This window comes from Lepidochelys kempii, chromosome 6 (assembly GCF_965140285.1).
Source record: "Lepidochelys kempii isolate rLepKem1 chromosome 6, rLepKem1.hap1, whole genome shotgun sequence".
Taxonomy (NCBI): Eukaryota; Metazoa; Chordata; order Testudines; family Cheloniidae; genus Lepidochelys; species Lepidochelys kempii.
The window spans coordinates 90,228,842-90,242,177 of NC_136385.1; the positions used below are offsets into that span (position 1 = coordinate 90,228,842).

The 13,336-nt window shown below is 35.8% G+C and overlaps 1 protein-coding gene across 8 annotated transcripts in view; it reads left to right on the forward strand.

Annotated features, from left to right (window-relative positions):
* Positions 1-13,336, forward strand: part of MIA2 (MIA SH3 domain ER export factor 2) — a 67,722-nt gene that overhangs the window by 42,408 nt on the left and 11,978 nt on the right. For 7 of the 8 annotated variants that reach the window (XM_073349110.2, XM_073349108.2, XM_073349111.2 and 4 more), the window contains 8 exons: positions 3,147-3,269; positions 5,424-5,535; positions 6,006-6,052; positions 6,493-6,583; positions 8,017-8,155; positions 9,683-9,784; positions 11,284-11,344; positions 11,667-11,702. In XM_073349110.2, the coding sequence (XP_073205211.1) occupies positions 3,147-3,269; positions 5,424-5,535; positions 6,006-6,052; positions 6,493-6,583; positions 8,017-8,155; positions 9,683-9,784; positions 11,284-11,344; positions 11,667-11,702 (711 nt within the window). The remainder of the gene's footprint in view (positions 1-3,146; positions 3,270-5,423; positions 5,536-6,005; positions 6,053-6,492; positions 6,584-8,016; positions 8,156-9,682; positions 9,785-11,283; positions 11,345-11,666; positions 11,703-13,336) is intronic. The other variant, XM_073349109.2, reaches the window with a different exon arrangement.

A 13,336-nucleotide genomic window follows, 5' to 3' on the forward strand; every position in this document is an offset into this window, starting at 1 on the left:
TTCCATTTTGGTTCTTCTGAAATGGAATCTTTTGAAAATGTTCGACAGAAAACTTTTCATATCAGATTTTCTGTTTTAATTCAGAACAGTATTTTTGGAAATGTAAAATTTTCCGTGGAAGGGAAATTCTGGTTCTCGCAAATCTCTGTTATCAACAGTGAGAATGGAAGTGTGGTGGTGGTAGAAGATGAGATTCATTTTTTGATAAGTTGTTGGTATAACAGACAAACGTATGTCGTATGCAAGAGTGAACAGAGAAGTAGTTGATTGGAAGTAATCATTGTAGAGAGGGTATTGGATCAGGTAACTTGGTTATAAGGAAAAGAGGAGACCATTGGAAGAAAATTATTCTCGTGTACTTTATTTGCTTTAAGTCCATTCCTTTGGTCTTTATTCCTAATTGTACCCTTTATTGTACTCGAAATAATATACTAAGGTCAGAGAAGCAGTGCCTAATTAAAAAAGTGAACAGACCAGCGTCTTTTTATCTTTGTGACATGAATATCTTGTTGCTGTTTCACTTTTTTGAACCCAGAGGAGTTTGAATGAGGACGTTCTTTTGCTGCTTCTCCTCCGTAGAAAGGGACCTTTAAGTAAGACCATACTAAATGTTGAAAATGACATAACTTTAATCATTTTACAAACATCAAAATCTGTTTCCATAAGGTCATAATTGACTCCTTTACAGTAATCACTTTGGAATTCCTTCTAGGTAAAATAAACTTGCATGACACATTCAAGATCAGGACATCTAGTGTACTTAGGGTTTTGTGTTCACATTTTTAATGAAGTTGCATGCTGCGACTTCTTTCACTCTTGTATCATATTTGGTGTACTCCCTGTGGGGGGGAAAAAGACCTTACCAATAGACCAATCAGAAAAGGAAATGAAAATTGTCTGTTTTGCTTGTTTTTCTTCCCTAATGAAAACATTGTAAGCAAATAATTTGGTTTTCTTTAGTAGAATATACACATCCTTTTTTTTTCTTACCTTTTTTAAAGATGGAATTTCATTTTCACTCAAAAGGTAACAAAAGTGTGTTTTTGTTCATGGAAATCAGTATACTTTCTTCCTTGGTCTTATACACAAATGGGTCATAATCCTCTGGCACATCATTGCCATAACTATAACAGATCTGCTACCCTCTGAATAGATTTAATGATATGCCAAAGACAGGATTAAACATCTTAGTTTGAACAAGACAACTGTTTATAAACATTTATTATACTATTTTTTTTCTAATTTGAACGCTAGGAAAGCGTGCTGCCTTAGCTCACTGCAAAATCCTTGTCCTTTCCATCTGCTATAATCCTTATGGTGTACAAGAATCAGCTTTGGTTCACTGTTTCTTTGACTCTTGTTAGAATGTATTTTTAAAGTTTAGTTGCTTATCAGTGAAGGGGATTTAGTGATAACGGCAGTGTTGGAATAATGAAAACTTTCTCTTCATTTTTCACTTGTCTAATTTGACTAGTGTATGACTTTTATTACTTGAAAGGGCACATACCGTGTCAGGTGACTGTTGTCATTCACTTCATTTTATCACATAAAGAGGCTTGGCAGAATTAAATTTTGTATATTTTTAAAATAATTTTGGTGGACAAATCAATGGTTATTTTTAAGCATTTTTTTCTATTTTCCCATGGGTGTGAAAATGTAAATGCGGGGGAATCAGACAATATCTAATGAAAGCAGATGTTAAGATTCAAAAAGTTAAAGCTTTAACTGTTTAAATTATAAATTGTCAACATCATGTGTCAAGATATACAGAATAAATAATCTTAAATCAAACTCTGTTCTCAGGCAACAGTTTTCTTTCTTTGGCTTTCTGTAAATTTCTGTTATCAATGGAAATACCTTTTGTTTTGTGTGTATGGTGAAATGGACATTTACTGATTCTGATAAAAATCTAATCCTTCCAGGTTTATACACCACCTCTGTTTTATTATGTCTTTGCATTGCTTATCTTTGGCAAGCTGAAGTTTAGGCTTGCTTGTATTCTTGCGTGAGGGTTCCCCTGTTTAACGCCATCTACATAGAATTGAGTGTTCTTTGATTAAAATGGATGAGTCACTCCACTCTGTAAACCTGGTATGTTTAAAGATTCCAGCTGGAGGATGAACAATAGGCTCTCAGAATCTTTCAAAAGATTCATTTAATAGTTTCTTGAGGTTTTTATATTAAATATGCAGTTTTTAAAGAACAAATTTGCTTTAGTTCTCATAATATGCAGATGTGGTTTAATTAGCTGACATATTGCAATTCCATTTATTTTAACAAACTTGGTAGTCTGTCTATTCCTTGTTTTTTGCAGGACGCTTCTGAAAATGAAATATTCCTGTAAAATTGTTAATGTAGTCCCAAAACTTGCACAACCTGGCTGCCCTTCTAATTTAACAAAAGGCTAGTTACAGTATTTTTAGTATTTAGGGTCTGCTTACATAGAGTACTCATGACTTTGATTAGTAGCAACATGTCCCTTTAAATATATTTTAACCATATGGTATTAGGTGGAAAAAAATAATTGTTAGGAAAAAATCTGTGGGTTATGTGATGAATTAAATAGCTACCCCATTTATTTTATTCAATGGAGAACTTCCAAGATAGAAATAAAAGCATTAATGGTACACTTCCCTCTCTCAGTTTTGTTAGGGTGAAAAGGGAACAAGTGCTGTAGCTTAAGGAGAGAGTATGGGAAATTAATGTCTTTTCACTTCAACCTATTCCCAGGAATCTGTGGATGATTAGCCAAAAACTCAATATTTTATTTTAATTGGCTTCTTTACATTCTGTATGTTTTATCTAAAACGATGATTGAAGTATTCAGCTAAACTTGCTTTTAGATATCCTAGTAACTAATTACACTAGAGAGCTAGTGCAGCTGACAATAATGTAGAGAACAGGACAATAATATAAAATGTTTCACTGAGCTCTTCAACATTACACAATCTTAAGTTCTGTTTAGTTCTCATGGACAGGTGGTGGTGGGGTTTCAAGACACTCACCCGAGATATGCTGCCTATCAGTACAGTGTACATATGGCTAATTATTGTTGAAATGTGAAAAACATTGAGAGGTTATTCCTGATTTTCAACTTGTGATAGATTCTTTATTGATCTGGTGCACTTTTTTTTTTTTTTTTAAAGCTGTTACAAGAGGCTGAAGGATGGGGTGAACGATTTAGTGAATTAAATGAACAAACAAAAATCTTTGAATTGTCTAAAGCAGATATGGAGGAAGCTCTGAAAAACAAGGAAAGTCAAGTCAAGGTAGATTGCTATATTTAACACCGACTTTTTTCTGTTATAGGAGATTCTAAATATTAGGGTGAAAAGATGTTAAGCTGTCCCAATTTGTTTCTTGCATTAACTTATTTTTAGTTCTTCTTATTCTCCTCCTCCACCCCCTGACCCTCCCTGGGCAAACAAAGCTGCTTGGGTTGAGGTTTGAATTCATTGAGTCCATTGGGACACTGTCCAAAGGCTACAGACTCCTAGAATCTAAAATTTGAAATAAATAGGAATATTTGCAGTCTAAAAGATTCTTCACTTTGAAGACACTTTATATGTATAAAAAATACAGAACTCTTCAAATATCCCAGTGAGCATCATTAAGAACCTTTAGTGGTGCCCCCCGTTGTAGTGCTTCTTGCCTGTGTTTTAATTGGTAAGTAGTGGAACACGTAGAATCCTAGATAGCTAGCCAGCTAATTTGATTTATTAATGAGAAATTAATAAAGTACAGGTTTCAGAGTAGCAGCTGTATTAGGCTGTATCCGCAAAAAGAACAGAAGCATTTATGGCACCTTAGAGACTAACAAATTTATTACAGCATAAGCTTTGGTGGGCTACAGCCCACTTCATCCGATGCATAGAATGGAACATATAGTAAGAAGATAGACCAACACACACACGCACACAAGTTGGAAAGAGGCTAATTAGTTAAGATGAGCTATTATCAGCAGGAAAAAAAAAACTTTTGTAGTGATAATGAAGATGGCCCATTTAGACAGTTGACAAGAAGTGTGATTAACAAATTTATTAGAGCATAAGCTTTCCTGGGCTACAGCCCACTTTCATCGGATGCATAGAATGGGGCCGGTTTTGTTCAATATCTTCATAAATGATCTGGAGGATGGTGTGGATTGCACTCTCAGCAAATTTGAGGTTGATACTAAACTAGGAGGAGTGGTAGATACGCTGAAGGGCAGGGATAGGATACAGAGGGACCTAGACAAATTGGAGGATTGGGCCAAAAGAAATCTGATGAGGTTCAATAAGGATAAGTGCAGGGTCTTGCACTTAGGACGGAAGAACCCAATGCACAGCTACAGACTAGGGACCGAATGGCTAGGCAGCAGTTCTGCGGAAAAGGACCTAGGGGTGACAGTGGACGAGAAGCTGGATATGAGTCAGCAGTGTGCCCTTGTTGCCAAGAAGGCCAATGGCATTTTGGGATGTATAAGTAGGGGCATAGCGAGCAGATTGAAGGACGTGATCGTTCCCCTCTATTCGACATTGGTGAGGCCTCATCTGGAGTACTGTGTCCAGTTTTGGGCCCCACACTACAAGAAGGATGTGGATAAATTGGAGAGAGTCCAGCGAAGGGCAACAAAAATGATTAGGGGTCTGGAACACATGACTTATGAGGAGAGGCTGAGGGAACTTTGATTGTTTAGTCTGCAGAAGAGAAGAATGAGGGGGGATTTGATAGCTGCTTTCAACTATCTGAGAGGTGGTTCCAGAGAGGATGGTTCTAGACTATTCTCAGTGGTAGAAGAGGACAGGACAAGGAGTAATGGTCTCAAGTTGCAGTGGGGGAGGTTTAGGTTGGATATTAGGAAAAACTTTTTCACTAGGAGGGTGGTGAAACACTGGAATGCGTTACCTAGGGAGGTGGTGGAATCTCCTTCCTTAGAAGTTTTTAAGGTCAGGCTTGACAAAGCCCTGGCTGGGATGATTTAATTGGGGATTGGTCCTGCTTTGAGCAGGGGGTTGGACTAGATGACCTCCTGAGGTCCCTTCCAACCCTGGTATTCTATGATTCTATGATAACTCACACCTTCTTGTCAGCTGTCTAAATGGGCCATCTTGATTATCACTACAGAAGTGTTTTTTCTCCTGCTGATAATAGCTCATCTTACCTAATTAGCCGCTCACAGTTTGTATGGCAACTTCCAATTTATCTCTGTGTGTTTGTGTACTATATGTTTGTTCCATTCTATGCATCCGATGAAGTGGGCTGTAGCCCATGAAAGCTTATGCTCTAATAAATTTGTTAGTCTCTCTAACATGCCACAAGAACTCCTGTTCTTTAATAAAGTACAGTAAAAAGTTGAAAATATGACTTGGTGTGGTAGTCAAAGTTTCACTGCCTGTATTTCATTTTGGATTTTAATTTTATTTATTTTTGGTAATATCTAGTCATTGACAGAATGTTTATTGAAGATGAAAGACTGGAGCACAGCAATAGGAGAAGACAACACTGAAGATAACCACTGGGATGTTGATATAACAGAAAATGGTGAGCTTTTAGGTACAATCTGGACAACTTCTTTTCTAAGCCCTCCCCCCCCCCAAAAAAAAAAAAGGTTAATTGGGAAAAGAGAATAACTAGACCTTACACAAAGCTTGTAATTAAATTAATTTGTTAAAGGTAGAAGCTGGATTTCTTAACCCTGCATTCTAATATGGTTTGCAAATGTGCTCCTCTAGAATACTAAACGCATCCTGCATTGCCATTTTTTCCTCAGTCAGCTCAGCTGATGCTTAATCAGCTGGGGAAGAAATCCGCCTGTGTTAATATGTCAGAAGAGCGTCAGCTTTAATTTTTCCTTTCCACACTGAGAGTGTCACTCTCACTTAGCTTTGGCTTCCACCACACTAAGCACAATTTTTATGAAAAATATATTCAGTAATTAGGAGTAGTACGTGTACATTCCAGTCAAAACATATCACAGTGCTGTTTGTGATTTCACTGTTCTTTTTGTTTATGCTCTTAATTAGATGATCAGCAGAAACGAACTATAAAGAAGTTGATCTATGCTGCTAAGGTATGTAGTCACACTTTATGATGTACTGATTTTAAAAGTTTGGAGGGAAGAGGTCAGAATAAAAATGAGGAATAAAGAAAACTGCTATTTACTAGATGTAACACCATGATGGCATGTACTTTAATGGACATATATAATTGTATCAACGTAAACAAAGTTCAGGGTGTCTGTTTTTTCTAAATATTTTTTACAATACTTAAACAATCTTAATTGACACTTTTTTTTCTTTGCCAGGGTCTAGAATGAATGCAACCTGCCCTGTCCTTCTGAAATAGGGTATTAGCTGATTGCATTTCCAAGCAGTAATCAATTAACGTTACAGCCATAACATAACATTCTGACTTTAGTATTGTATTATCTGAGAAATACAGTCAAGTAGAATTGAGTCTTTTTCCTGCAGTAATGTTCTCACACTTAATTCCTTTTTTATTTTAATATAGTTAAATGCTTGTTTAAAAACTCTGGAAGTAGAAAGAAATCAAGTATATTTAAAATTGGCAGATGAAGATAAAGCTAAAGAAGAACTTACAGGTAATTAGATTATTTTGTTTTAAAAATAACGGATATTTTTAAATAAGAGAAGCTATTCATGTCCTTAAATAACTCTGGCTTATTCATTCAGTTTTTGTGGAAAAAATATTAAGTTTACAGTAATAGCTAAAAATCCATTAAATCTGAATTGAAGTGACTTCACTAGTTCTAAAAATTTGGTCTTAAAAGATTGAGTGGCTAAAACTACAGCAATAATATAGACTTGATATGCCATTTTTAATTTGTTACCCCAGTTCACTGTTGAAAATGCAACAGTTTCCACTAAAAATAAATATACTGAAAATCTTTTTTCAATATTGCTATTGAAAATATGTTTAATGGCTTTCATTGGTGTCTTTAATTGTGAAACTCATTTCTAATAAAGTTCATTATATAATATAAGCGATTAGTTCATTATATTTAGTTGGAATACAACATTACTTTCTTCTAAAAATACTCTTGCCTGGAAAGTACATAGTCACCTCTTTTCCTTTGGACAAAATCTACAAAGATTTCATTCTAAGGAAATATATTTTTAAAATAAAATTAGTGCAACTTTATACATCTTGCATCTAATTAGCCAATGCCTTTAACCTAAATAACAACACTATCAACAGAAAATTGGACTCAATTTAAAATGCCATATGCCTGATGGCCTTTTGGATTATTCTGTCCTCTAATGCAGCAGTTTTTCCCCCGACAACTTTTAAGGGTCTCCTATGCTGACTCATCAAATTGATGTCCTTCTAGACTGACAGTAGCCTTTTTCCCGATTTGAGCCTTTGAACTTCAGAGGCTTAAATATATTGAAAGGAAGCATGGTTTGCAACTGAATAAATAAGGAGATTCACATTTAAATTATCTCCTTGCTCCATGTTGTTAACTATCATGATGCTTCAGGGTTAACCCCAACTGGGATGAATGGGGCATTTCTACACTTCTGTGAACTACTGTTCATGCTGCTTGTCATCTTGAGCACACTTAAACAAATAATAATAATAGAAAACCTAAAAATTTAGACTATGGATCTCAAAATGGCATCCTCCAGAGAAAAGTTCTGACTTTCTGAGCCATTCCAACAACAGATGGGGAAACAGAGCTTAAGTAACTAAGCCAAAGTCATATCAAGTATGTGTTAAATCTGGAAGAAGTATTCAGAACTCCTGACTCCCTGTCCTGTACTAAGACCAGTAAGCAGTACTGTTTCTCAATTGTGCAGTCTGTGGAAATATATCACAATGCAAAAAACTAAACCGTATTCTGTGGACTGTAGGGAGATGTTTCCCTACGTTATTTCCCAAATGTCAAACAGGCCTTCATTAATAAAACTTTAAAGTCCTTGACTTGCAATGTTTTTTACTTTCTAAAATGTTCTGATTTTGTTTTAACTTCATAAAGTGTGCACGTTATTCAGCTGTCTCTAACTTTGACAGAACGCATTGAAAACCTCCAACGTGAGCAAGTCTCCTTGCAGTCTGAAAATGCACATTTTGAAAGTGAACTTCAAAAGCTTCAACAAAAGCTTAAAGTAATGACAGAGCTATATCAAGAAAATGAAATGAAATTACACAGGTACGGATACCGCTATGTTTTTACATTAAGCATTTAATGATTGATTAAGGGAAGATTGGGAAGTCATTTTGACTTTTCAATTTAAATGTGTCAACAAATTTACAATTTGTGGAAAGATAATTGTCATAACTGTAGTTTATATCAACCAGATTCCTTATAATTTGGCTGAAAGTACAGTATACATATGAAAACCTGAGCATTTGTGGTAAACTGATATATAGCTGAATAAACAAATAGATTTTTACATCTTTGTTTTTAGATTCGGATGTGATTATTATTTATTTATTTTTTTGAAGTGATGGATGAAATATATTGGGAAAGTCCATGATACTAATCTTGAAATGCTTGTATAAGAAGGGACTGTATACCTCTTGTATATTTAACACTGTAACTGTTTATGGGAACAGGTGAGGGGTATTTATTTTTAAATGTGCTTGTGTGCAAAAGTGTGTTGTACCAATTAGACAATTATAGCCTATTTCAGCTGGTTAAAGAGCTAACCTTTACAGTAGAACCTCAGAGTTACGAACTGACCAGTCAACCACACACCTCATTTGGAACTGGAAACACACAATCAGGCGGCAGCAGCAGAGACGGAAAAAAAACAAACGACCCCCCACCAAATTTAGTATAGTACTGTTAAACATAAACTACTAAAAAATAAAGGAAAAGCAGCATTTTTCTTCTGCATAATAAAGTTTCAAAGCTGTATTAAAATCAATGTTCAGTTGTAAACTTTTGAAAGAACAACCATATGTTTTGTTCAGTTTTATGAACATTTCAGAGTTACGAATAACCTCCATTCCTGAGGGGTTTGTAACTCTGAGGTTCCTGTATTTACTTACAATGGCCAACACAACTTTGGGCCGGCAAAAACTAGCATCCTGGGAAGTATAATACATTTTAAAAATGTTGTAATTATGGATAAACTGGACTTTTGTTTAGAGAAGAGGGAATAGTAAAATTTTCAAAGGCACTTAAGTCACTTTTGAAACTTCAACAGACCTATTATGTGTTTAACTCTATCAGTTGGCTAGGACAGTCATTCAGTAGTGAAATAGCAAGGTGACAATTGCAAACTGTACTGACATTTCTCAGAAAAAATGATTAAATATGCATCAGTCATTGGTTTGCATAGCGCACTATATACGTGAATTTGGGGAGAGGCTAGGGCATGACTAGTAGTTCAACATTTATGCAGCCTAGTGGCCAAGAACCCATGTGTAGGGGAGAATGGTTAATGGTTCCTATTCTAGCCTGTGGGCTGAATGTTCTGCAGAGCTGCCTTATGTGCATCAGAGTTAATTTGAGTGCAGTGATAGTCCTGGTATTACTTTTACTGTTCCAGATTTTAATAATTAATGGCTAATGAGCTATGTAAACAAATTTTAAAACACTATACTTACACACCACAACCTCTTTCTGCTTCTGTGGGTGAATATCACACTAAATAATCTCTTTGCTGAGAGAATAACTGCAAAATTATTATTTGAGGTACAGCTAACCATACTGTCTGTGTGTTTAAAGGAAACTAACAGTAGAGGAGAGAGAGCGGTTACAGAAAGAAGAAAAACTCTCTAAAGTAGATGAGAAAATTAATCATGCTGCAGAAGAACTAAACAGTTACAGGTATTTACTGTTGGTGTTTTCTCTACAGTTTACAAAATCCACAAGAGACTTAGTAAATTTACTTATTATAATGCATTGTTACACAATATATTCTGTCATAGTGTTCCCCCCCACAAAAAATGTCCATGCTTTTTATAGTTATCCTAGCTTAAACAAATGAAGAGTGTGTGTGTGTGTGATAGGATAAATACACATGACACTCAAGTGCCCAGTGGCAGGCTCTCTCTCTTCTTTCATCAGTGTGTAGAATCTAAAATTTTGTATTCTTATAATGGGTCACTCCATTTTGTTTGCAAAGCAGGGTAGGTAGGATAGTTTGTCTTTGAGGTTCCCAAAGTATGGCATGATTCTTCAGCCTTTACTCCCCTTGGAAGTTGGTGACTTTTTGAGCACAATTTGATGACTTTAGAACAGGATTCTCGACCTTTTTTCTTTCTGAGGCCCCCCCACAACATGCTATAAAAACTCCATGGCCCACCTGTGCCACAATAACTGCATATAAAAGCCAGGGCCGGCTTTAAGGGGTAGCAAGCTGGGAAATTGCCTGGGGCCCCATGCCGTCGGGGGCACTGTGAGCTAAGTTGCTCAGGCTTCTGCTTCAGCCCCATGCAGTGGGACTCTGGATTTCTGCTGTGGGCCCCAGCAAGTCTAAGACTGGTCCTGCTTGGTGGACCCCCTGAAACCTGCTCGTGGCCACCCCAGCGAGCCCCGGACCCTGGTTGAGAACCACTGCTTTAGAAGGTTCTGCTGATCAGTTAATTGATTAAAGCAGTTCCTAGAATAATGTTGCCATTCTTGATGTTAGTACCCTAAAGAGTAAACAAAAATGCTCAGTTCAAAACACAATCTGTCCTTTCATATTTAGGCAAAATATGAAGTAGGAGGGAAATTTTATTTTAAAGTTTCAAAGAGGATATTGCAGATAGTGGAACATAATTAAATTCTGTGCTTACCTTGGGTCTAATCTTTTGGGTGTGCCTGAGCTGTGTTTAACACAGGGCCTGAAGGAGGATGTAGGTGTGGGTGGGAGGGTTGAAGAAAAATGGCCTTATATCACCTTTTTATGTACCCTTTTCCTGGGTCATTTTGGTCCCTAGTGCAACTTGTAGCAATCCTTAAGTCTCTAATGACCCTCAAGGGGCAACTCTGGCAGCTGGTAACTGCAGGTATGCAAAAATGCACTGCCTATACTAGGTGCTGCAAAGAGTAGGGCTGACTCTGTGGGCTCTACATCACTGGAGGAATTCCCCTATGCCAGAGAAATCTTCAGCTTGTCACTTAGACCACCTTTTCCAGTCTTCTTTGCACCACTTCAACAGGGCCTAGGATCTATCTCTCCTCCCCACTCCCCTCTTCTTATTCATCCTTTTTTAAGTTGGCCTTGGTCATAGGTAACAATAGTGTTGTTTGTGTATAAACTCAGAGTTACTCATTTGCAGTGTCACTATCTGTGGTGGTATTCATATTTAAAATTGTATTCTCTAACATTTTTATTACAGACAACGAGCAAAAGATCTAGAAGAAGAGCTAGACAGAACCATTCATTCTTATCAGAGTCAGGTATATACTTTACATTGACTTAACTGGCATTTTGCCATACTCAGGAATAATACAATTGACTTTCAACTTGAAACTACCACTTTAAAGATGCTTGCAGTGCTTTTATTTGGTTAATGTCATCAGACATACCTTAATATAAATTACAATTAGCAAAGACTACCAAGTGGGTGGTATTTTTGAGTAAGAGTATAACTTCTCAGTTTAAACTCTGGGGGCCTGTTTATTTTGTATCAGAAAATAGCCTTGAAGTCTTAATTTATTTTTTTGGGTCAGATGAATAACTTATTTTAAATGTATTCTAATGCATATCTCTCTCTAATAGATTACTTCACATGAGAAAAAAGCTCACGATAACTGGGTAAGTTCCAAATATTAAAATTTCTCAGCTCTGTTATGGAAAAATTACAGTGCTCTTCAAACTGCTGAACAGACTGCCTTATACCTTGACTTTAGTGGAGTGTTTACAGACAAAACTATTCATTAAATATTTTTGTTAGTAGGTTTCTGAATGACAAATCTTTTGGTTTTTTTTTATCAGATAAAATAGCTGTAGTAATTAAACCAAGTCTCTTTTAATTCTGCCAGAATGTTACAAAATCACTTGCTATATAAATAAATCCACTGGAACAAGATGTTGTTTAACAATTGTTTGATGTTTTGTAAATAAACTTTTTGGCCTTGTTTCAATGCCATTTTAATAAATTCCCTGGCTGTACTGTTCTGCCTTTATCTAATAGTAAAAGACATTTTGTCCTGTGATAACATTCTGCTCAGTTGCTTTTGTTGTTGTTGTAAGAATATAATTGCAAAATCCATTTATCTCTTCTCCTTAAACTAGAAAATGAAAATATCTCACTACTAATAAATATTTCAGTCTTGCAAAGGGGTCTACATAGGAGAGAATCCTATTGATAGGTTTCAGAGTAACCTTGTTAATTGGACTCCGTGCTAGGGTACTCCCCATACTGCCCTAGCTCTTTTTGCAGGTTTTCAAATAGACCTTATTTACGTCTTAAAACTTGCCTGCTTATATTTTGGAGATGCAGTGTAGCCATAATACTTGAATGGTGTGGATTTTTTTTTTGTTTCCCCATGGCCAACTTTAATGTGTGCCTTAAAGAATCTATAAGTCAGGATAGGTAAGGTTAGATTCTGACCTCGAATATTCACATGCAGCTTCCATTGAAATCAGAGTTGTATGCATGTAACCGTGGGAATAGTTTGGCCCTTTGTAAGATAAAATAAGCTCTTTTATTCAAGAAAAGAACAAAAGACCGCATTTCATCCCCTCTTCCCTTCACTGTTAGATACAAACTTAGATTTTTTTCATTTGCTTGCTCTTTCTTTGTTTCAGAAGTAAGTGATAGTGGATGAATTTCAAATAATCTTTTTAGGATTTTTTCATTGTTATTGCACAGTTCTTATGAATACATTAAAAAGAATAATTAACATCTAACATTATTTGATCTTGTTTTAACTTGAGATCTTAAGTTTACACATTTGCTGTCAAGATTACAATAAGTTTATAATGCTTGTTTTGGATTCTATAAGGTCAATAGTATTAGTATTAGTAACTTCTTGGCTTCCTTTGATTTGCACTATTTTTAAATATGGCAAAAATCTGATGTGGAGTGTAGCCTCTTAAGATTCCCAATAAGACTGATTCTAATCATGTGATGTTTTAACAACTGACTTCAGTGGAACTGCTAATAACTTACACTGATTGTGAAAAATACCTAGGAGTTTCAACCTTCCCTAAGTCAGAGTTTCCTAGTATGTGTTTTCTATGTGGATGGTTATTAAAAATATTATGCTGGTTTTTGCTGGTGAAATCCAATATATGTACCTTTTGCACTTTCCTAAAAAGTACATGTGATAATTTCCCCTACACTTTATAGACCTGTTTCATGTTACGAGCAACAGGCCTACAAATTATCAGTTAGAAATACTTACTGGAAATCCAGGAGGTGTACTAGTTATGAAATATTTAAT